At 40.7% G+C, this 22506-nt stretch overlaps 1 protein-coding gene across 2 annotated transcripts in view; it reads right to left on the bottom strand.

Moving 5' to 3' along the window:
• Nucleotides 1–733: 733 nt before the first annotated feature.
• Nucleotides 734–22506, bottom strand: part of MYOZ2 (myozenin 2) — a 29566-nt gene continuing 7793 nt past the window's right edge. For both annotated transcript variants that reach the window (XM_030565441.1, XM_030565442.1), the window contains 4 exons: nucleotides 17592–17761; nucleotides 13333–13462; nucleotides 11184–11367; nucleotides 734–2287 (listed from right to left, as the gene is read on the bottom strand). In XM_030565441.1, the coding sequence (XP_030421301.1) occupies nucleotides 2056–2287; nucleotides 11184–11367; nucleotides 13333–13462; nucleotides 17592–17761 (716 nt within the window). In that variant the 3' untranslated portion in view covers nucleotides 734–2055. The remainder of the gene's footprint in view (nucleotides 2288–11183; nucleotides 11368–13332; nucleotides 13463–17591; nucleotides 17762–22506) is intronic.

Here is a 22506-nt window from a genome sequence, read left to right on the forward strand (position 1 = left end):
GCAAAAGAAAAGGGAAAAAAAATGTTTCTCGCTTTTTTTCAATGTCACCCTATGTCTACTGCATGCTGCTGGTAGACGGGGTGCTGCAGCGCTGAACACCAGCATCCCCTTCCCGGTGGCAGATGGTACAATATGACTGCTATCCACTGTCATCATCAGCCTGTGAGTGCTCCTGGCTGGCCTCGGTGAGGTCGGCCGGGGGCGCCTGGGTAAAAATGGGAATGACTCCTGGTCATCCCCGGCAGATGGTACAGAACAGCTGGTAACCATCCTCATCATAGCAACTGGAGCCTGAGCTCTATCAGCCCCCTGCTTTCATGTCTAAAGAAAAGATTCTGTACTGCCTGGACTATCATAGCAGCAGGAGGCTGCGCTCCTCTCCCCCGCCACCCTTTAATGTCCTGCCTGGACTATTATAGGAGCTGGAGGCTTCCTCCCCATCATTTTATCTCATTAAAAAGTCAGTGTTTCTTATTCCTGCATTCTTTATTACTTCATCACACAAATGGGGGAGTACTGCCACAGTTGCCCAGGAGGGTTGGGGGTAGAGGGAAGCAATGGGTGGGGTTGTTGCAGGGGCACCCCCTAGAATGGCATGCTGCTCATCATTTCTTGGGATCTCTGGGGCTCTGACACGGAGCGGCTGTGCTCTCTGGTTCTCTAGTACACTTGCCCCATATTCTAGGCAGGACTGACTCTATTTTTAGACAAAACATAAAGAAAACACAAGAAAAACAGGCATATGAACGTGTATATTTGTGATCAGAAAGTTAACGTGAGTCACGTGCATCATGAGCCCCTTAAGAATGGATTCAGTACACATTAAAAGAGAGTTTTTACAGACAAAATTCACAACCTATTCCCCAAAACTGACATTCTTCATTCAAAATGTAATGTTACCATATTGTGTATTTAAAAATATAACATGAAATGTTTATCCTTCCCAAACAAAAGATAAAATTAATGAAAACTGAGTTATTAAATTGATGTTTTGCCTCTTATTAAAAATAAAGTTCTAATCTGAAAAAAGACATTAAAAATGGCAGCTTTTTATTTAGTTTATCTGCTTTGTGTGTGTATTTGAATCATATCAGCTTCTGTTCAGCCCAATACTTCGTTTTTAAATACACCAGGGCTTACTACTGGACAACATGCAAGAAAATTCCTACACACTGTAGTAAACCCGAATCTTACTCTGTAACCTGGACAGAAAACAAAAAACAAAAAAACACTCATGCAAATATACTTTATGGCTATGGAAGGGCTATGGGCTAGTGAAGGATTTCTCAAGCAGGATATTCATTTGATATAAAGACCTAGCTCATTTTATTAGTACTCATTTGACATCAGTACTTCACTCATTCATGACTTTGCAGTTGTGCATAACAGAACCACCTCAAACTCATGTAGGTATAACCTTTGTACCTCACCATATCATTCTGTAGTCTCTCTTTCTTATAACTATATCTACTATATACTTTCTACACGTCTAGCTGAACTTACTGTTGGTGGTGATACAAGAGTCAGCAAAAATGTAAGTGATAAACCTGTTCTCACTGAAGAGCTTTAACCTTGTAGGGAGCAAGATTGGAGCCCAAGCTTCATTTCCAAATCCCAGAATAAGCAGGCAGTACTGACAGTATATTGATCAAATCTGACATGGTATTGAGAGGATCTGCTAGGACCAGAATAGACATGGAATGCCATGATGTCAGAGTCATTTTTTCCGTATCACAACTGCTCTTAATGTGGCAATGCAAAGGTCTGAAACAACATTAAGTTTTCATTAAAGAATAAAAGTGAAAAAAATAAAATGTATAGACAGACAAAAGTAAAAAATGTGTCAATGAATGGTTGCCAAATTATTTTATTTATATTAGGTCTCTAGATGAAATTAAACTCATGAAAAGGGATACTATATTGGAAGTTATTAGACTCCAGCTACCAAGAGAAGTTGTTGCAAGGAGCATCTATTAAAAGTCAAAATAGTTACACGCTGATTTTTATAGTCAGCTTTTAGCATTTTGTATCAAATATAAAACAACAGCTTCTTTTTCACAGGTCATCCGATTCTGGAACAGCGTTGGAATCCGAAGGCTGGATGAACACTATGGGAATATTCTCTGATGTCCATCCCTTAGGAGTCCTGTTGAAGGACCTCCTGGTAGAAAGAGGGTTAGCGAGGATCATGAACCTGGGATCATTTAGCAGCAGTAGATTAAAATCTGGTACCTTGAATTTAACCAGCTTTGATGCTCTCTCAAAACCACCAAATGGAGTGGCAACTCTGTAAAGATGGTGGGGAAAAACAAAAGTGAAATGTGATTTTAACAATACCCATTTTTCTTTTGTCCCAAGAGCTGAAAAAGAATAATCTGTTTTTTTATTTGATTTGGTATGACATTTTTTCAATACAGTAATATGATTCCTAGCTTTCTGAGATCTCTTGGAAAACTTTTGGAAAAGCAATATGTTGATTATTTTTCTGGCAGATTCTCTTCAATGCCCCTCTTTTGTTCCTATACAATTTTTCTTTACATACATGTTTATTCTCAGCCTTTCTCTTAGTCATAGTTACCCAATATTTGGATGGAAAAATGATTGAACAATAAGTTGTAACAAAGTGAGTGCCTGATGATTGATGATTTAGTCACTGAAGGTATTTTGCAAATGATACGTCTGCTATACATACGCTCCAGCCTCTTCCCCTCCTATTTTGAGAGTCAGAACATATTGTCTTCCAGACATATTAAGGACCAGGTTCTACTGTCTTATGTACATTACAGACCTCAAGAAGGTGAATTAAAGCAGTAAGAGCCTGATTCTGATCTTACACTGCTATTAATCAGAGGTAATGAAGTTGAAGTCAGTGGATTAACAGTGTATGACCCTATCTACTCACAAGTGTTGTGTTGGTTTAGAAACTGGCTAGTTAAATTGGTGAAAAACAATGTTGCAATTGAAACCTTCTTTCTGAAGAAGACTTTGTGCCTCAATAGCCCTTCCTGGGTTTCTTTCGGTAGAGGCTTGCAGAAACCCAGGCTTAATCTAGCTCATTATCTGCTGCCAGTATTTTTAATGTTATTTAAAGGTAAATGTTCCTGAGATGATTAGCTTGATAAATCAAAAGATAAGAAACACTTAGCAAGCATAGATGGTTAAATAAATTTGCAAATATTTTAAAACAACAATATTTCCACATACAGTTTGTGATTCTTTTGTACTTGCAGACTCCTGGGCTGAGAGTTTTCCCTTAGCTGTTCCAGAACCAGGGCTGGCTCCAGTGTTTTTGCCGTCCCAGTGGCAACAAAACCCAACCAAACAAAAAAAAGCCATAATTGGCAGCACTGTGGCAACAGCTCTACCACCGCTGCTTCATTCTTTGGCAGCAATTCGATATCAGGTCCTTCCCTCCGAGAGGGACTGAGGGACCCGCCACCAAATTGCCGCCAAAGAGCCGGACGTGCAGCCCCTTTCCATTGGGCGCCCCAGGCTTGCTGGACTGGTACCTGGAGTCGGCCCTGTCCAGAACCGCATGTGTAAACAAACCTAATCAAATGGAAATAAATTGCACCAAATGTGGCCATACCTGTTAGTGAATCAAATAGTTTTCCTGGAATATATCTAGATTATGGCCAGTAAAGAAGCAGTTACGATTTGTTAACTGGACCTTGATTCTTGGTTGCCACAAAACCACATAAGTAGCGGCACACCCAAGTGAATTCCAGCTGAAAACTGAGAGCTCTCAGTTGACCCACTTGTTTTTCTGGGTTTGATACAGAGTAATGGATCCATTGGTCTAGAGTTCCTGGGGCTACTGGTCCTCCAGTGCAGACCAAAACAAATAACTGAACACCAGCAGAAAACAAACGAGAACAATTGAAGATTTTACTGGAATGTTAGCAGGTTATACATGGTAAAACAATACCCACTGCCAGATAAGCAAACCCTAAGATTCCACAAAAAAATCAAAGGCAAGTATCTACTATAGACTAGACTACTCTATGTGGTGCATAGAGATTGCTCACTGAAATTTTGCGATTAGGTACATAGAATTATGGAATCATAGAACTGGAAGGGACCTCGAGAGGTCCTCTAGTCCTGCACTCAAGGAAGGACTAAATATTATCTAGACCATTCCTGACACGCTTGTCTAACCTGCTTTTAAAAATCTCCAATGATGGAGATTCCACAACCTCTCTAGACAATTTATTCCAGTGCTTAACCACTCTGACAGGAAGTTTTTCCTAAAACTTTCCAGCCTAAACCTCCCTTGCTGCAATTTAAGCCCATTGCTTCTTGTCCTATCCTCAGAGGTTAAGAAGAACAATTTTTCTTCTTCCTCCTTATAGTAACCTTTTACATACTTGAAAACTGTTATCATGTCCTCTCTCAGTCTTCTCTTTTCCAGACTAACAAACCCAATTTTTTCAATCTTGCCTCACAAGTCATGTTTTCTAGACCTTTAATCATTTTTGTTGCTCTTCTCTGGACTTCTTCCAATTTGTCCACATCCTTACTGAAATGTAGTGCCCAGAACTGGACACAATACTCCAGTTGAGGCCTAATCAGCATGGAGTAGAGTGGAAAAATTACTTCTCGGGTCTTGCTTACAACACTACTGCTAATACATCCCAGAAGGATGTTCACTTTTTTTGCAACAGCATTACACTGTTGACTCATAATTAGCTTGTGGTCCACTATGACCCCCAGATCCCTTTCCACAGTACTCCTTCCTAGGCAGTCATTTCCCATTTTATATGTGTGCAACTGATTGTTCCTTCCTTAAAGCGGTAATTTGCATTTGTCCGTATTGAATTTCATCCTCTTTACTTCAGACCATTTCTCCAGTTTGGCCTGTTCATTTTGAATTTTAATCCTATCTTCCAAAGCACTTACAACCCCTCCCAGCTTGGTATCATCCGCAAACTTTATAAATGTACTTTGTGTGCCATTATCTAAATAATTAATGAAGATATTGAACAGAACCGAACCCAGAACTGATCCGTGCGGGACCCCACTCGTTATACCCTTCCAGCATGACCCTGAACCACTGATAATTAGTCTCTGGGAACAGTTTTCCAACCGATTTTGCACCCACCTTATAGTAGCTCCATCGAGGTTACATTTCCCTAGTTTGTTTATGATAGGGTCAAGTGAGACAGTATCAAAAGCTTTACTAAAGTCAAGATATATCACATCTACTGCTTTCCCCCTATCCACCACAAGGCTTGTTACCCTGTCAAAGAAAGTTATCAAGTTGGTTTGACATGAGTTGTTTCTGAGAAATCCATGCTGACTGTAACTTATCATCTTATTATCTTCTAGATGTTTGCAAATTGATTGCTTAATTATTTGCTCCATTATCTTTCCGGGTACAGAAGTTAAGCTGACTGGTCTGTAATTCCCTGGGTTGTCCTTATTTCCCTTTTTATAGATTGGCACTATATTTGCCCTTTTCCAGTCTTCTGGAATATAAGAAACTTGTAGGACTCTAATAGTATAATTCCTTCATTCACCCTCCTTCTTCCATGTGTCTCTCAAGTGAAATAAAATCCTCAATACTCTTGCATTGCAAGTTTGTCCTACAAAGCCACGTACTGCTAGAGATCACTAAAGATTCCATAGCATTTTTTTCCATAAGCATCCCTGGTGTTCTGTCCACATTCCAACTCAGGTTGGCAGAATGCAAATACTTATGTTTCCACTTGCAGTTTCAACTGGCTAAACTATTCTCAGAAATTATCAGAAGTTCTGATATTCTAGGATGCATTTCATCAGGCCCTGGTGAACTGAACACATCTGATTTGTCCAAGTAATTTTTAACTTGTTCTTTCCCTATTTTAGCCTTTTCTGATTCTGTCTCATTTTCACATCATCCCAAGAAGAGCCAACTATGGTTTCAAAAATTGATCCTGGCAAGGTGATAAATGCCTTATGAAAGGTTCTGATCACACACACTCGATGGGAATGGAGGATGGTTTTGGATAAGGCTCCAAAATGACATCTTTTGATACATAAAGGACCAAATTTTGTAGCAGCAGCCACTCTTCACACACAGTGACTGTCTAAGCGAGCCTGGAAATTTTCTTCCAGGATACACATGACAAATTCTATACTGTACCTTACTGATTAAAAATAATTACTTTATAATCAGCACAGAGTGAGTGCAGTGACCTACATGTTATTGGAAAATAACGATCATTTTAATTGCTGCTCTAATTAAAATGTATATTCTCCTGGTAGTGTTCATGTAATCTTTAATGTTTATGGATTTATAAGTTAACAAAATTATAATCAATGTTAATTTTGTGTTTGTATTTTGATATTATTATTATAGTATTTTATATTATGAAATAATTGCTTCCCTTTATAATTCTGTCTATATGAAGAGCACATAGTTATAGATAACACATTCAAATTTGTGTGTTTTACCAAAATTCACTAAATATCTTTTGAACTTACAAAAAATGAATAACTGCTATACTAAAGCTGGCCTCTGGATTATTCATTTACACATACCTGTGTGCTATGCAGACATACATGATGATCTGCATGAAAGAGAGTGCAGTAATCAGCTAATAAAAGTTAATTTGTCCTTCATGGCATCAGTACATTTTCCTGTGAGCAATAACTTGTATGATGACAAGGTGCTGTAATACCCTGCACTGTTTGGAAATTAAGCAAATAATCTGAGTTCTGATTCATTGTCTGTAACCCAAAACTAGTGCCTAAAAAATTCCAAATAGCCATTGCACAATATAGGAGAAAAAATGATGGTCTCAGGCAGTGGCAGCAGGAAGTCTAGGGAGTGGTTTAATATTCACTTTGCATATTCCTAAAATGTTGATGCGTGATTTAAAAATATCATGGCGCATAGATGTGTTTTTTTAGCCCCTGCTCCATATGTGGACATTATTTTTTTCCTCATTTTTAAAATCATTATTAAATTGTCCCTATAAAAGAGAGAATGTTTATCTGAAAGTTTTGAAAGTTAACAGATTGAGAGAGAAAGTTGTTAACTATGCTGGTTTAGCTGCTATAGTTATATAATAAAATAATAAAGAAGGTTCTTCATTTGCCCAGAGTTCTCTAAAAATGTGAATAATATTTCCTAAACATTCTGCTTAGAGCTGTGCAGTGGAGACCTCCTCCGACACACCCACACACTCTGGAGCAAGTAGGACTCAGGTGATGTCACCTCACCCACCAGGATGCCTTGGGGAAAAACTGCAGAAAGGACTGGAACCATACAGAGACACCATTGGGTAGGACCATCTGAAGAAGCAGCCAAAGCAGGAACCTTTGGACATTCTAAAGACTTTTCTACAGTTTCCACTGGACTTTTTATTGCATGTGCTGATTGGCTGTTTGTTCCAACCCTCTCCTTCCCTTCCCTCACAGTCTCTTCACCTCAGCTTCATTCCCTCTTCACTTCTGCTTCCAGTCCCTGTGCCCCTTCCCCTCACTTCATTCTCTTCAATGTCCCCCCTCCCTTTACTTTACTTTTAGTTTAACTGTTTCCCTCCTAACTAAACCCGGTCATAAAAAATGAATAAATCATGGCACTAACAGTATGTTTGCTGCTGTCTGCTTGTGTGTTATACACTCTCCCCCTGTCCTATGTTTTTCTTGTCTATTTAGACACGCTCTTTAGGAGACGGACTGCCTGCTAGACTGGGCTAAGACAGTGCCTGCCTCCTGCAAATTGAGGGCACTCAACACTTGGCAGGAGACACTTCGCATTTTGCAGGATCAGATCCAGGGTTTGTAAATCAATAAAGCAAAGCACTAGCCAGATGGACTGGATTCCTTAGTGTTTTGGAAGCAATAGTTTGGGAAGGGAGAGGCCTCAGCAAGGACTGATCTAGTTGGAGAGGAAGAACCAGCCAAACCTGCTTGTTGTCAGATGCAGGCATGCTGCAGTGCTTTATTTGTCACTTATAATTCTATTTTTGACATTTTTCCCCACTGGAAAGAGAGTGGAAAGAAGAGGTTAAGTTAATTTCCTATTATAAACTAATTAGCAAAAATAATTCACACTGGCTTTTCCATACCAATTCTCGGATAGATTCTTCCAGGCTGACATTCTTACCTTTGTGCCAGTTAATTCTCCTTGTGTCCCCTGGGAGACTTATCTCTAAAGGAAAGCAAGTGGTTTTGCCATTTCCTGCAGAATGTTCATTAGAGTAGGGCACCTCTAATTTTCACCAGGAGCTCCACAGGTTCCTTACCAGCAGAGTCTGCTCAAGGTACTCCTCTGAGCCTGTGTGTTCTGGTCACCCTGACCATGCACTCTACTCCATACCACATATATTTTAGACTGCATTGGTTATCTATAAGTCCTTAGCAGGGAGGCGACTTCAGCTGCTTTTTGCTACCACAGCCTCCTTGTTGGTGGACTTACCATTGCTGCCAGGCTCCTGTTGTGTAAACCCAACTCCAGATCAGACCATTAGCTGTATTAATTCCTGAGATCTGATCCTGCTGGGAGTCAATTGTTAAACTCCCATTGACATGTGGTCAAGATTCGGCCCTGTATTGCAGGAAGGAGCAAATGATACATTTCCACACAAAAAGTTCTGAATCCTTTTCTAGCTTCCATACACTTCTAAAACAGTCCTGATTTAAAGTCATCTTTATCTGAGTCTTATTCAACAAACCTAACTCATTTCTTCAGGAAAAACTCCTAATGAAGTCCCATTGATTTCATTAGTAGTGATGCTTGAGCAAGCACATCTGAAAGGATCCTAAATTTGGTCTCTAAAATGAAAGAATGTCATTTTAACAAATATAGCTGAATGTACTAAGAACAATCTGAACACTATGTTTGGAGTTCCATGCCAGGCATGTCATCAATCCCACTTCTTCTCTCCTTCTGCTGATTAATGGTGAATGTACCTGTGCGTTGCACTATACTTGGAATTACCAAGTCCTGAAAGTGATTCTTCCTGGAGTGACACGATGGGACTGGAAACCCTGACTGATACTAGCTAACACAGTGACGTCATTATGATATCACAACTCATCTGTTCAATATTTTATCAATTGCATGTTTCCAGGATTGTAATTAAAGAAACCAATTAGCTAGACAATTTCTCCATTAATAGTGAGTAGAGGTCATAAATATAAAGGTACTTTACACATCAAACAGCCAATCTAGGCCTGGCATAGTTTGGTTCTTTCTTCCAGATGGGGCAGGGTATGTTTTTATTTAAAATATGAAGGATTACATCATTCTGCCTTGTATTTTAAATTTACCAGTTCCATTTTTAAAACTTTCTGGATCAAAATAAGACCAAAACCTGAATTTCAGTAGCAGGTTTCAATTTGTTATAACAGTTAGTAGGGATGATATTGACCCTTCCCATGCACAAAAGAGAAATATGTACCCCTAAAAGATGCAGTTACACCACGTCATCCTCATGGAAAAACAAGACTGGTAGCAATGAGAAATGGGCAGTGGACAAAACCTAATCTCCCTGAGGAGGCTGAAAATCTACAGAAGACACCACTGGGTATCAGCCAGACCTCAGATCACATGTGTATAGCAATTCTGCTTCAGTGCAGCCCCTGGTTCTTCCCTTTCCCAGCAATGGCAGCATGTGTCTGACTCAGTTGCTGTCTGTAAGTGTCTATCAGGTTTTCTGTAGTGCTAGTAACCATAGTAGCTAAACTGTGCTGCTATTGTTCCCATGGTGGCAGTTGTGGTCACATGAGCTCTCCAGTCAGTATCTGTTGTGTCATTTTCTCAGGGGAACATGGCACATTGTTTCCCAGCTCTTCCTCCAGGTCAATAGCTACAACTACTTGTTCATCTGGTGATGCACATAATTGTTGTGAAGTAGATTTAGGGGAGGCTATGCAGTGCCAGGATGTGATAGCTGTATTTCCCCTCCTCACCCTCATAATTTAGGTGCACCTGCGTATCTCCATGCTCCTGAGTGGTCTTGACAATTTCCTACAGATTTACATTCCCACTAGCTCTCATTTTCTGTGGAAGTAGATTGGCACACAGCTGGGTTTGTTTGTTTGTTTTTATTTTTTGGGCCAGTTTCTTGGTTTGGCTTAGTCAGCGGGAGCTAAACAGGAGCCATTTAAATAAAAACAGTTTGTGACTTTAATAAAAGAAGATATTGTGGACAATATGAATAAAAGTGGGAGGCACAGTCTAGATGTTTTTTAAAGCTCCCAAAAATAGTTCCAAGTTCCAACCAATGTCAACATAACAAGAGGTTCCAATGAAAACCACAGTATGCCAGCTACTGTGTAAATAACTTCTCATTCAGCTCCCTGCTGGCTCCACACTCAGTACATTGTTTTTGGTGCCTAGTTTTATTTTTGTGACCCTATTTTGCAGATTTAAAACTGGAATCTCTTAGTTTAAGATATTACCAGAGATTGCAATAGCCTGTTAAACATAATGGAAGGTCTGATGCTTCAGGTGATTGACCAGCTCCTGTGAGGGCTGAATGTTCTCAGCTTTTCCAGGCTTTTAAGGGCAGCAGGTGAGAGTTGAGGGCACTCAGCTCTTTGCTGGTTCAGACCCTAAAACACAAATCTGTTGATTGTCGATTGTAACATAAAGAAACAAAAATTGATGGTTCCTATTATAGTGCTTATGAACCAAACTCTAACTAGACCTCTCCTTGCACAGTGCTCACTTGGGGCCTGATCCAGTGCCCATTGAAGTCATTGGAAAGATCTAATAAGCTTTGGATCATGCCCTTGCTGTGTCCTATTTATTCCATCAAGTCAGGTGCACTGGAACAATTTGTATAGTAGGGGTGTTGAAAGCCACTGATCCAAACTGTAAACCCTGTATATGATGGAAATCACTTCAAGCCAGGAGATGCGGTAACACCCCCAGCATCCCTACTTCTAGCACCTATGCATCAAATTCCTCGTTTCATTGGATATTGTGTTCTTCTCTTACTTTTCCTTATTTATTTAATTATTTCTTAGTCTTTTACTATGACCTTCCTCTTGTGATGTTTATGCTAGAGCTTATTTTGGAATCCATTCTTTAGATTTAGACTAATTGTGCTTTCACCTTTGAAGTCTTTGCTGTGTGTGCATGTGCACATGAACCAGTTTCTTTCCATATAATCTGGTAAAAAAATATTCCACTTCACATATGTATTTCTACCATCCTGTAAAATTTGTCTTCCTTCCTAAATTACCTGTTAAAGCTCCTATAGTCAGGCAGCTCTGGCTTTGCTTCAGGCTTAAACAGTCTAGGGTATAAAGCCTCCAACAGCTCTGGGTCATTGCTGATGGCTTCTATCCAGGGGGACTGATAATATTTTGGCACAGAAGTAGTGTTGAACCTCTCAGGAGGAATTTCCTTTAGTGGTCCAGAATATCCTTCATGGAAATAAATGAAGGATAAATAATTATAATCAGGCATTGCATTTTATAGCACTTTTCACCCAAGTATCTAAAGGGGCAATTACACATATTAATTAATACTCACTCCAGTCCTATGTAGTAGATAATTATTATATACCCATTTTATAGAAGGGTAAGCTGAATAACAGAGAGGGTTAAGTTAAGTGTCCAAGACTACATAGAAGTAGGAAGCAGTAGGGGATTTGTACCACTTTAGTTAAACCAGTGCAAAGGGCTTTGTAGATGCTCTTATTTAGGTTTAAGGGTGGTTTATTTTGGTTTATCTTAAACCTGTTTCTTGTTGATTTAAGCTGGTTTAAACCAAAGTACCAGTATCCACATAGCCTCTTGCACTGGCTTACCTAAAGGAGTTTAAAATCAAAACTTTAGTTAAAATAATTCAATTCTGCCTGTAGACTAGTCTTTGGGTGGGCTTTTTAAAAGCACTAAAAGGAGTTAAGAGCACAAGTCCAATTGCCTTTCAGTGGGACTTGTGCCCCTACTCCCTTAAGCACTTTTGAAAAACCATCCTGTATCCCTGGTTCTCCATTGTCTTGCACCACACAAACAAGTGAAGAATCAGACCCATACTTAACCTCACCAGTGAGAGAGACATTCTTACATCCTTACTCCTGTTGATCAGTACTTTACTACACAAGTAGTTCCATTGACTTTAGTGGGATTACTTCCATAACTAGGTGCTATACAACAGGCGTAAGGGTGGCAGAATCTAGCGCTAAGTATATACCGTAGTTGAGAGTATTAAAAATGGGAAGGGATTGTCCTAAGATCTGAACCAAAATTATTTGTTGGAAGAAGAGGGAAAATTATTCCTAACTTTTTACCTCACTAGGTTTCTAATTCTCTAAATTAACTCTATTACTCCATTTCAGCATAAAAAACACTGTTTTGTTTCCAAATCAGAAAAAATCAGAGTTTAGACAAATATTTTCTGCAGACAATGAGCTCAAAGATCACACCTCAACTTTGGAAACAGAGATTGCACCGTTCACATTGTATTGGGCTTATGGATACACAGTGTACTAAAGCTCTTCGTACTTTTAGCAATCACTGATAGAGTGGCATTGATCCAGTTCACACTGGCTAGAAAAAGTCTACACAAAACATGCATGCACTGAATAATGCTGAACAAAGAATGACTTTGTAAAAACCTCTGCCTGCTTATGGATAATTCAGAACCAGGAAAAAGAGCTATATTCACTGCACAAATTATTTGTCACCAATTATTTGGCCAGCTCTAATCTTTAGGCTTCTATGTAGCTCAGGGCTTTAAATAAAGAAGATAGGATCCTTGCAACCAAGGTCTTTAAAATAGAAAAATATCTCTGTAGCCAGAGAGACAAATTCTCCTCTCAGCTATTCCCACATAAAGGGCTCAGTCAGAACCTGCAGTGACTTCAGAGTCACATTTAGAAGCTGTAATAAAATTAGTGATGCTGAAGCTCAGAAGGCTGAAAATTTTGGTGCAGATAGACAATTAAGATTGGTAGGATCAGATCAATGGGGTTATGCAGATTTAGGGTCTGATGATCTGGCCCTAGATATTTATTCAAACTTATCAAATATACTTTGGCCTAAATATCTACTGGGATTTCTAGTGTTTCATTGCATTAATTAGCTCATAGATATCATGAGAATAGCCTCTCTCAATATATCTATGTATTGCCACTTGTGTGTGAAACTAGACAATAGAGGTATGTGAAGATTTTTATAAACCACCCTGAAGCAAGTTAACTACTCTGATTTGCATTTCAGATGAAGAGTCATATAAATTCCTTACAGTACTTCTGACCTCATTTGAATCAATTTGCTGATCCCTAATAAATATCCCATTAATGATCATGTAAAAAAATGCTCTGCTGTTTTCTGTGCTGTGAAATAGCTGAGTACTCAGTACATGCACAAATTACAATAGTTTACCTGGTGCAATGTTTTCAGGATTTGGAGGGCTCCGTAGGTCAGGTGTATTAGGAGGTGTCATTGGTGCATGCTGTTGGCCAGCTTCGGCATTGCTAATTTCCATTTTAACACTCTGCATAGGTTCACTACGCTGCATTAGAATAGAAACAAATACCATTGATAGCATGTGCATATCAAGAGATGTTACGTGACTCTCTGAAGTAGGGAATTATTATCCTCATATTATAGATGGAAAACTGCGCAGGAGATACAGTTAGTGACTTGCCCAAGGTCACACAGGAAGTCTGTGTTGAGCTGAGAACTGAACCCATCACCAAGTCAAAGACCCCGTCTACTAGATCAGTTTATCTCAGCATTTTCATGTTGGTGACCCCTTATTCAAAGACAAAAATGTTTGTGAAACCCCTCACATGTACTGTAAAAGTAAGAGCAAAAAATGTATTAATGATAACAATGATAAGCCTATATAATTTAGGTGTGTCTGTGTCTCAAGAGAAATTCAAGAGAATACTAGACCTTGAAGGGTAAGTGTGTATGGGGAGTGGGGGAGCAAGATTTTCTTTGGTTTTTTGCAATAAAAATTTCAATGCTTTAGGACCCCCACCCCCCTACTGTCTTTCATGACACCTCCCCTTCCCCACAGTTCACCACCCCACTGGATGAGAAATACTGCCCTAGACTGAACCTAGATCCTTCCTATTCTAGGATTCAAGCAATCTGATGAGTTAATGTAGAAGCCATTGATTCTCTATAAATGCTTTTTGTATACCAACTGAAAATGCATCAGCCACACAAAAAGTCTATACACCTTTGTGGGATTGTTTTTTCTTTACAGTAGTCACAACAATCTTAGTGCAGGCCACTTCTTGGAGATTTTTGATAGGCTGGAGTTATCCCCACCTCTCATCAAGTCATTAGTTCTAAGGAAACATCCAAAGCCTTAATCATTGTTTCTTTAAAAACAGAATCAGAGGCTTGTAAAAAAAATAGGCAGTAACTTATTTTAGCAATGAGAGACAGTCTAAAAGGAACTTAAATATAGAGTGTGTTGGAGTAGGATTTCCTTAAGGTAGAAAAAAACAAATGCTTTTTTTTAACTTGAAACAAAGGAAATATTTTTGATCAGGTCAGTACATTTTAGAAAGCTCTTAAAGCATATTGGAAAGATCATTTTAATCATAGCAGGCAAAATCATCCACTCCAGCATAAGGCACATAGTAGATCAAGGCCACACAAGTGCTTGCCAAACAGGTATGTAAGGGAGGTCAGTAGAAACTAGAAAGGAATCATTCTCTCTTTCCCCAGGGTGTGTGTGAATATGAATGGCTCAGCTTGCTTTGTGGAGAATACCAAAGAGGGAACAGAACAAGGAACTGACTGTAGAAATCCCATGTGAGTTATAATGCTAGTATCAGACTTAACTTTGGCTGCACAGCTTCTATTACATACAGCTGCAGGGGAGGGAGCTGTCAGCAGCATATTTCCTCAGGAACTAACCAATTAAATTGGTTTTATAGTTGCTTTGCATTACCAGAGCAGTGCAAATCAGCCAGAGTCTATTTGTGAATCTGGCCCACAGGCTTTCAAAATCTCAGGCCCACATCCTCAGTAGTGTAAATCATTCATTTTAATGGAGCCATGCTAACTTACTCCAGCCCTCAGATTTTTCAGCTTAAATAAATATTAAACCATAAGGTCAAAATGTTCAAACTTGGGTGCCTAAAAGTGGACACTTTAGGGTGGGATTTCTAAAAGTGCTCAGCTAACCCTTCAGATAACTTTGCTCTTTGATGTTAGTGTGAACAGCTAGGCCAGTGCTGAGTGCCCTTGAAAATCCCACCCTATATCTACATTTAGGACTTAAATAAATGCCTGATTTTGAGGGGTGCTGAGCACTCAGTATCTTTGAGAATCAACACTTCTGAACATCAAAACTTGGCCCTAGTCCTCATTTTAATTTTGACTGAGTGAATGAAAATCTGGAAACTCCAGTCACCAGCTGTTTTCCTTCTACTCGTCACAAAAAAAATGGATATAAAATCTATCTTTTTATCTATGACAGGATATTGGGACAGATTCTCATCTCTGGGCAAAGTTCATTTATTGAGCTGAAAAGGCAGGAGCTTCTGAACAATAACAGATCACAGAGCTTAGACTTCTTTCTTGAATAGGTAACAAGGCAAGATATTGGAGAGTTCAGGTGTGATACTGAGGATTTCAATCCCTGTTTATGAATATAATCTTATACTATCTGATTGCCATGGACTCCCTCAGCATTCTGCTTAGTATGGGCAGTGGGGAATAGGGAAGGCCCAAAGCTCCTCATCACAAACTAGACCAGGAATCCAGCAGATGATACTGTTATTTTATTGCATTTTTTCTGATGAATTATTAGTACTAATAATTCTGTTACTCTGAGACCAGTTCATAGTAATTTAGCCAACCCAGCTTCAGTATAGTACCGAACCCTCCCCACATGTTTACAATTGTAAAAGAGTTGCTAAAATAGCTTTTTCAGAGCAAAATACCCAATGCTGTGATGCAACATATAGTTTTCCTAAACACCTGGTGCTTTGCCAGTCCTGAGCAATGTGCTGCTCATCCCATACTCATGCCAATAAAAATTTTATACTATGTCACATCAATACCTTACCTATATCTATATCTATCTTTCTATCTATATATAATTTTTCTTGCTCCAAATGAAGAATCTGATTCAACTCTCATTGAAGTCAATGGAAGTCTTGATTCACTAGCAGTTGGACTGGACCCAAAAGCATTAGCACCACCATCTAAAACATCTTTGTAAGTTTTAAAAACTGTTGGGGGATGGGAATTGCTATTTAGCAATAAATGTTTTCTAGATTAATTAATAATAGTTATACTTATATATACCAATACAGCTCTCTTCATCTTCAAAGCAGTTTAAAGATGCTGGGACAAATTGTGCTCCTCAGTCACATGCTTTCATAACTGAAATCAGCGGGGAAGTATCCAGGGAATTGAAATGTAGACTTTAGTGCATTAAGAACCTGAACCAGCATTGAAGTCAATGGGGCTACTCACTCACTTACAGTTAAGCCTGTGTTTAATTGTTTTGCTAGACTGGGACTGAAATGCTCAGAACCTTGCAGGAGAGAGCCCTAACTAATTAAACTTCACAACACACCTGAGAGGTAGGTGAATCTGTAAATGTAAGGCTACGTCTAGACTACCCGCCGTATCGGCGGGTTAAAATCGATTGCTCGCGGATCGATATATTGCGTCTCATCTAGACGCGATATATCGATCCCCGAGCGCGCTTATATCGATTCCAGAACTCCACCAACCCCAACGGAGTTGCGGAATTGACAGGGGGAGCCACGGACATCGATCCCGTGCGGTGAGGACGGGTGAGTAATCCGATCTTAGATATTCGACTTCAGCTACGTTATTCACGTAGTTGAAGTTGCGTATCTAAGATCGATTTCCCCCCGTAGTGTAGACCAGCCCTAATTATCACTATTTCTACAAATGTAGAAAACAAGTCGGAGAGGTTAGGTGTATTACCCCAGTCCTCAGAAGGAATGAGTGTCAAAACTAGTATTAGAATATAGAAGCATCTGATTCCCAGTCAGCAATTTCTACTATCCCGCAAATGTGCCTCAACCCTATTCCTTAAGGGCCAGCTCAAGGGGCAGTTTTGTCCCCATGGCCCATTTAATTCCTTACTCCTTTCCTAAGAGTCCCAGCAAGGAAGACTATTAGTACCAATTGCACAGGTGATGTTACTGACTAGGAACTGGAATAAGACCACCAATCTATTTTTAGTAGTAATAATAACAATAATAATATTAATACTTGCTGTTTATATAGAACTTTGCATCTTCAAAGCCCTCAGCTGTTATAAACAAAGTAATCCTTACACCATTCCTAAATCACCAATTAGCTGTCACATGGTAATGATTTTTGGTCACTATTGACCTGAGTCATATTTGGATGTGAATACTTTCAGCCTGAGGCCCTGGAACCTTGTTGTCCCATTCTGTGGGACCTAAAAGTAGCACCCAGATCTGAGCCTATTTTGATTTGTCTAGAAGACCTCAAAATGATACAGCTCACTTTGTGTTTCACATTGACCTTGTTCCAGGTCATGTTTCAGTTCACATCTTTTCCTAAAGCTATGTATAATTCTTGCAATCAGTACCATGTAAATCATAGTTAATCCCACACTGGTCTCATTGTACTGTATTTAGAAACTTGTAATACAAAATACTTACATTCCTTTGCTTATTTGCTAAATAATGATAGTTTTCATAGGTGTACTTGTCAGATCTCCTTTGACGCATCTTAAATAGTCTTGCACCTCTGTTACTGAGTATTGATAGTTCCTCTACCATGATGTCTCTGGGGATGCTGATTTTCTTTCCAAGGTCTAGGCCATCTGACTCTGTAATACGACAGACAAGCATATGCCTTATAAAATATTCTTCTCTGTTTTCCTTAAATGCTGCTTTTTGCTAAATTATACTTATTATTATATCCCTATATCTGTAGTCCAACAAGAAATGTACCCCCATTCCCCAGTACCATCCTCATGCTTCATGCTGTATTAGTGAAATAACTCATGTTTTGGGGAGCTATGAAGTGCACCGTAGCCTGGAATGAGCTCCTAAACCACTGCACTGAGAGCCTGATTTACAAAGGTGCTGAGCGCACACAGCTCCCTTTGATTTCAGTTAGAATTGTAGGTGCTCAGCTCTTCTGAAGATCAGGCCCTTGGAATCTTACAATATAATTTCTTAGTGATCAGTAAAATCCTACTTTCACTGAAGTCAGTGCCAAAACTCCCTTTGACCTCAGTCCTGGACCCTTCATAAATCAATATATATCCTGGACTGGAAAGAGAAAGAACTCCTCAGCCTATTTTACACATATCTTCCTATTTTTGATTGCTTGCAATAGTTTTTGTCTCAATGATTCACGCACATTCGGATTTTTTAGAAATTTAAGGCTAGCTACCTACTGTAACAGAGGTTTGTATTAGCTTGGAGCCACTACTTAATAGTTTTATTTAGAGAATTTCAGAATAAAAGTCCAGTTTATGAAAATGAAAGATGTAACAATGAATTAAAATATGCTTTTAACAACTTTTACATGATTTCTGTAGAATAATTATCTATTTTTTTTCCATGTTGCAATTGTTTAACAATTCTCATTAATTGGAAAATTACAAGCAACCCTTTTCAAAAGATTAACAAATGCTGGAAATCTAATTACTGCTGTCAGTGTTACTTGGGTCCCTGCTTGGGAAAAAAGATCATTTCCGTGGCTTTACATTGTAACCCTAGGGCACTTTGATAATTAATATGCATGCATGGGTGGTGGTGGAAGGGGAAGAGTAAGATTGCAGGCAGAGAGCCCTGTATGGCATAAACTTCATTGTCAGTCTTATGGAGAAGTTCTGGAAGTTGGGCTACTAGTGGCACTGAGTATGCTGACACTGCTTTGAAGAACTCTGTCATCTGGTGTCCTCAATTTTAAAGCCCTTTTTTACTCTTTACACCATGATAACTTCAATGCTTAGCAAACTATTTTGTTATTAATTTCTTTCTGCCAGAGTTTGGAAAGTAGCCTTTGTCACATGCGGCTGTAATTATATCATCCAGTAAAAATAACTTTGTTGAGAATCTTTTCCTACTTTGTCATTTACAATTACCCATGCTCATCATTTTAATAATTGAACTAGGGTATGTCTACTGTGATGGGGCAAGGCCAGATGGCTACAGTAAAGTAGTGAGGAATAGGTATGTTAGCCCCAGGCTAAACAAATCCCTGGTACCATGGTAACCAAATGGCAGTTGCTCCAGGTTAATTAAGACACCTGGGGCCAATTAAGATCTTTCTAGAAAGCAGTGGAGATAGCTACATTGATTGGGACACCTGAAGCCAATCAAGGGCTGGCTGGAACTAGTTAAAAGCCTTCCAGTTAGTCAGTGAGGTGTGTGTGAGGGGCTGAGAGTGAGAGTTGCTGGAGGACTGAGGGGTACAAGCATTATAAGACACCAGGAGGAAGGTCCTGTGGTGAGGATAAAGAAGGTATTTAGAGGAGGCCATGGGGAAGTAGCCCAGGGAGTTGTAGCTGTCATGCAGTGGTTACAGGAGGCACTATAGACAGCTGCAATCCACAGGGCCCTGGGCTGGAACCCTGAGTAGAGGGTGGGCCCAGGTTCCCCTCAAACCTCCCAACTCCTGATCAGACAGAGGAGGAGTTAACCCAGACTGTGGGTTCCACCAGAGGGGAAGATCACTGAGGTGAGCAAATCTGCCAATAAGCGCAGGACCCACCAAGGTAGATGAGGAACTTTGTCACACTACACTGGCAGAGTTACATTGCTGGCAGTTACATCGCTGCTCAGAGAGCGCTGACGGGAAACTGTTGTTGTGTGTTCATACTCTCTGCTGCCTGTGCAATAGTGTATTCACACTTGTGGCACTTGCATCGGTATTTGGAGCGGTGCACTCTGGGCAGCTATCCCACAGAGCATCTTTCTCTTTTTCCACTAAGAGTTGCGGGAAGGTGGAGGGGGTCATGGGGCATCCTGGGTCCTGTCCCAATGCCCTGTGATGCATTGCTTCACATCCCAGCTGTCTCTGTGCTTCTGTTCACATTTGGCACCCATCTTTCAATGGTTTGTGTACTGCACGCTCTGCCTCTTCAGTCTGCAGGAATGGATCCTGCACTATTGACCAATATGCTACTCGCTCTCACTAACACACCATGAGTGGCAGTGGAGTTATTCCTTAAAGTACAAAGGCAAGAGCAGTTTGACCTCACCACGCATAGTAGCTGCAACATGAGATTGCTTGTGGCATTCATGGAGGTGCTGACCACAGTGGAATGCTGTTTCTGGGCTCGAAAAACAAACAGTGAGTGGTGGGATCACATCATCATGCATGTCTGGGATGATGAGCAGTGGCTGCAGAACTTTTGGATGAGGAAAGCCACATTCATGGGACTGTGATGAGCTTGCCCCAGCCTTGCGGTGCAAGGACACGAGAATGAGAGCTGCCCTGCCCATGGAGAAGAGTGTGGCAAGTGCACTGTGGAAGATGGCTACTCCAAACTGCTACTGATAGGTCACTAACCAGTTTGGAGTGGGAAAGTCAACCGTTGGACTCGTGTTGATGGAAGTGTGCAGGGCCATTAATTGTATCCTGTTCCAAAAGACATGACGCTGGGCAATGTGCATGACATTGTGGATGGCTTTGCACAAATGGGCATACCTAAATGCAGAGGGGTGATAGATGGCACACATATTCCAATTCTGGCACCAGACCACCAAGCCACGGAGTACGTGAATTGGAAGGGGTATTTCTCTATGGTTCTCCAGGTGCTTGTGAATCACCTTGGGTGTTGCTGGCCTGTTCAGGAAGCTGCAAACATTGACTTTCTTTCCAGACCACAAGATTACTGTAGGGAAAGTCGAAATGCCCATTCTGATCCTGGGAGACCCTGCCTACCCTTAATGCTGTGGCTTATGAAGCCACACACAGAGAACCTTGACGGCAGCAAAGGGCGGTTCAACAACAGGCTAAGCAAGTGCAGAATGACTGTGTGCTTTTGGCTGTTAAAAGGCCCACTGGCACTGCCCATATAGGAGGCTGGACCTGGCCGATGACAATATTCCTATGCTTATAGCCATCTGCTGTACACACTATAGTATTTGTGAAGAGAAGGGTGAAAGCTTCACTCAGGGCTGGACTGCTGAGGCTTAGTGCCTCGAGGCTGAATTTGAACAACCAGAGACCAGGGCTATTAGAGGGGTGCGGTGTGGGGCCAAAAGGATCAGGGAAAGCCACTAATATTTGTTGCTCTGCTTGGGAGTGCAGTGCTTGTAATGCTAGGAGGTAATTGTGATTGGTGCAGACAACACACTGTCAAGGTTTAAGAAAATTGCCTGTTTTGCAGGGTTTTGTTTGCTTTCAATTAATGGAATAAAGATTGCTTTCAAACCAAAACAATTATTTTATTAAAAAACAACAACCGGAGGAGAGACACAAACAAATGAACACATCAGCACTGTGGGGGATGGGGGAAAGGAGGGTCCCAGGAGGAGGTGGGGTCCCGAGACAGTTAAAGATTTGTGTATGTCCAGGTATCATATGCAACCTTATCCTTTGGAGTACAGTGCAGAGGGACAGGTTTGAGTGCAGTGGATAGTTGGAGTTCACAGGGCTGGACTGTGTAATGGGGCAGGAGTGGAATGCAGTGGGTACAGACTGGAGCCAGGAGAGATTGATAAGAGTTTGTTGGCAGTGTCTGGGGAGGTGCATGTGAAAGAGTTTTGCGACAGCAGCTGCAGGGGAGGGCAGGTGCGGAGCTGCTTGGTTTGCAGTCCTAGTAGCACCTGAAGTGTGTCTGCTTGGTGCTCCATAATGTTTAAGAGCCATTCCATGGCTTTGTTCTGGTGCACATTCTCCTTTTGGTCCCTCTTCTCACTCTCCTGCCGCTGCTTCAGTTCTTGTTTTTCAGCCACAGAGTGCTTCATGACAAAGTCCTCTTTAGTTCTTCAAGACCACTTTCTAATTCTGCACAGCCGTTCAGCCAGTGATAACAAAGTGGGAGGCTGGGCTCCCAAGGTCAGATCTGTGAAACCAAAATGCAACATTTTACAGAAGCAGTATTGTTTGCAACACACAGACCACTGATTCAGTTATTTAAAACACAGCCACCATTCACATACCTGTCAATAACTGGCCGACCCCAGGCAAGCACACATGAGCCACAGGACCCCCAAAATGGTGAGTAACTGCAGGGGCAAGGGAAATCAGTGTTACAGGACCCTGCTGTACACTGAGCAAGTGGCTCTTGGGGAGATCCAGCACTGTAAGAGGGCCTTATAATCATACCTGTCCCCACATTTTCCATAGGATGTGATCATAATGGAAGATCTTTCATTGCTGAGGATGAGCAGGGAATCAAGGGAGAGTCTTCTCAAGACCGTGATTTCCGCCCTGGCCCTTATAAGGCTTGCTTGTGTGCAGCAATGGTCCTCCTTCCCTACCCCGTGATGGTGGAGTGGCGCGAGAAAGTTACCGTTAATGGGGCAAGAAACAAAGCAGCTCTGCCAAAGAGCCTGCAGCAGTGGATTGCCCAGCGTCTCCATGAGAGTTTCCTGGAGATCTCTGTGG

Source organism: Gopherus evgoodei, chromosome 5 (assembly GCF_007399415.2).
Source record: "Gopherus evgoodei ecotype Sinaloan lineage chromosome 5, rGopEvg1_v1.p, whole genome shotgun sequence".
In the NCBI taxonomy this organism is placed as follows: Eukaryota; Metazoa; Chordata; order Testudines; family Testudinidae; genus Gopherus; species Gopherus evgoodei.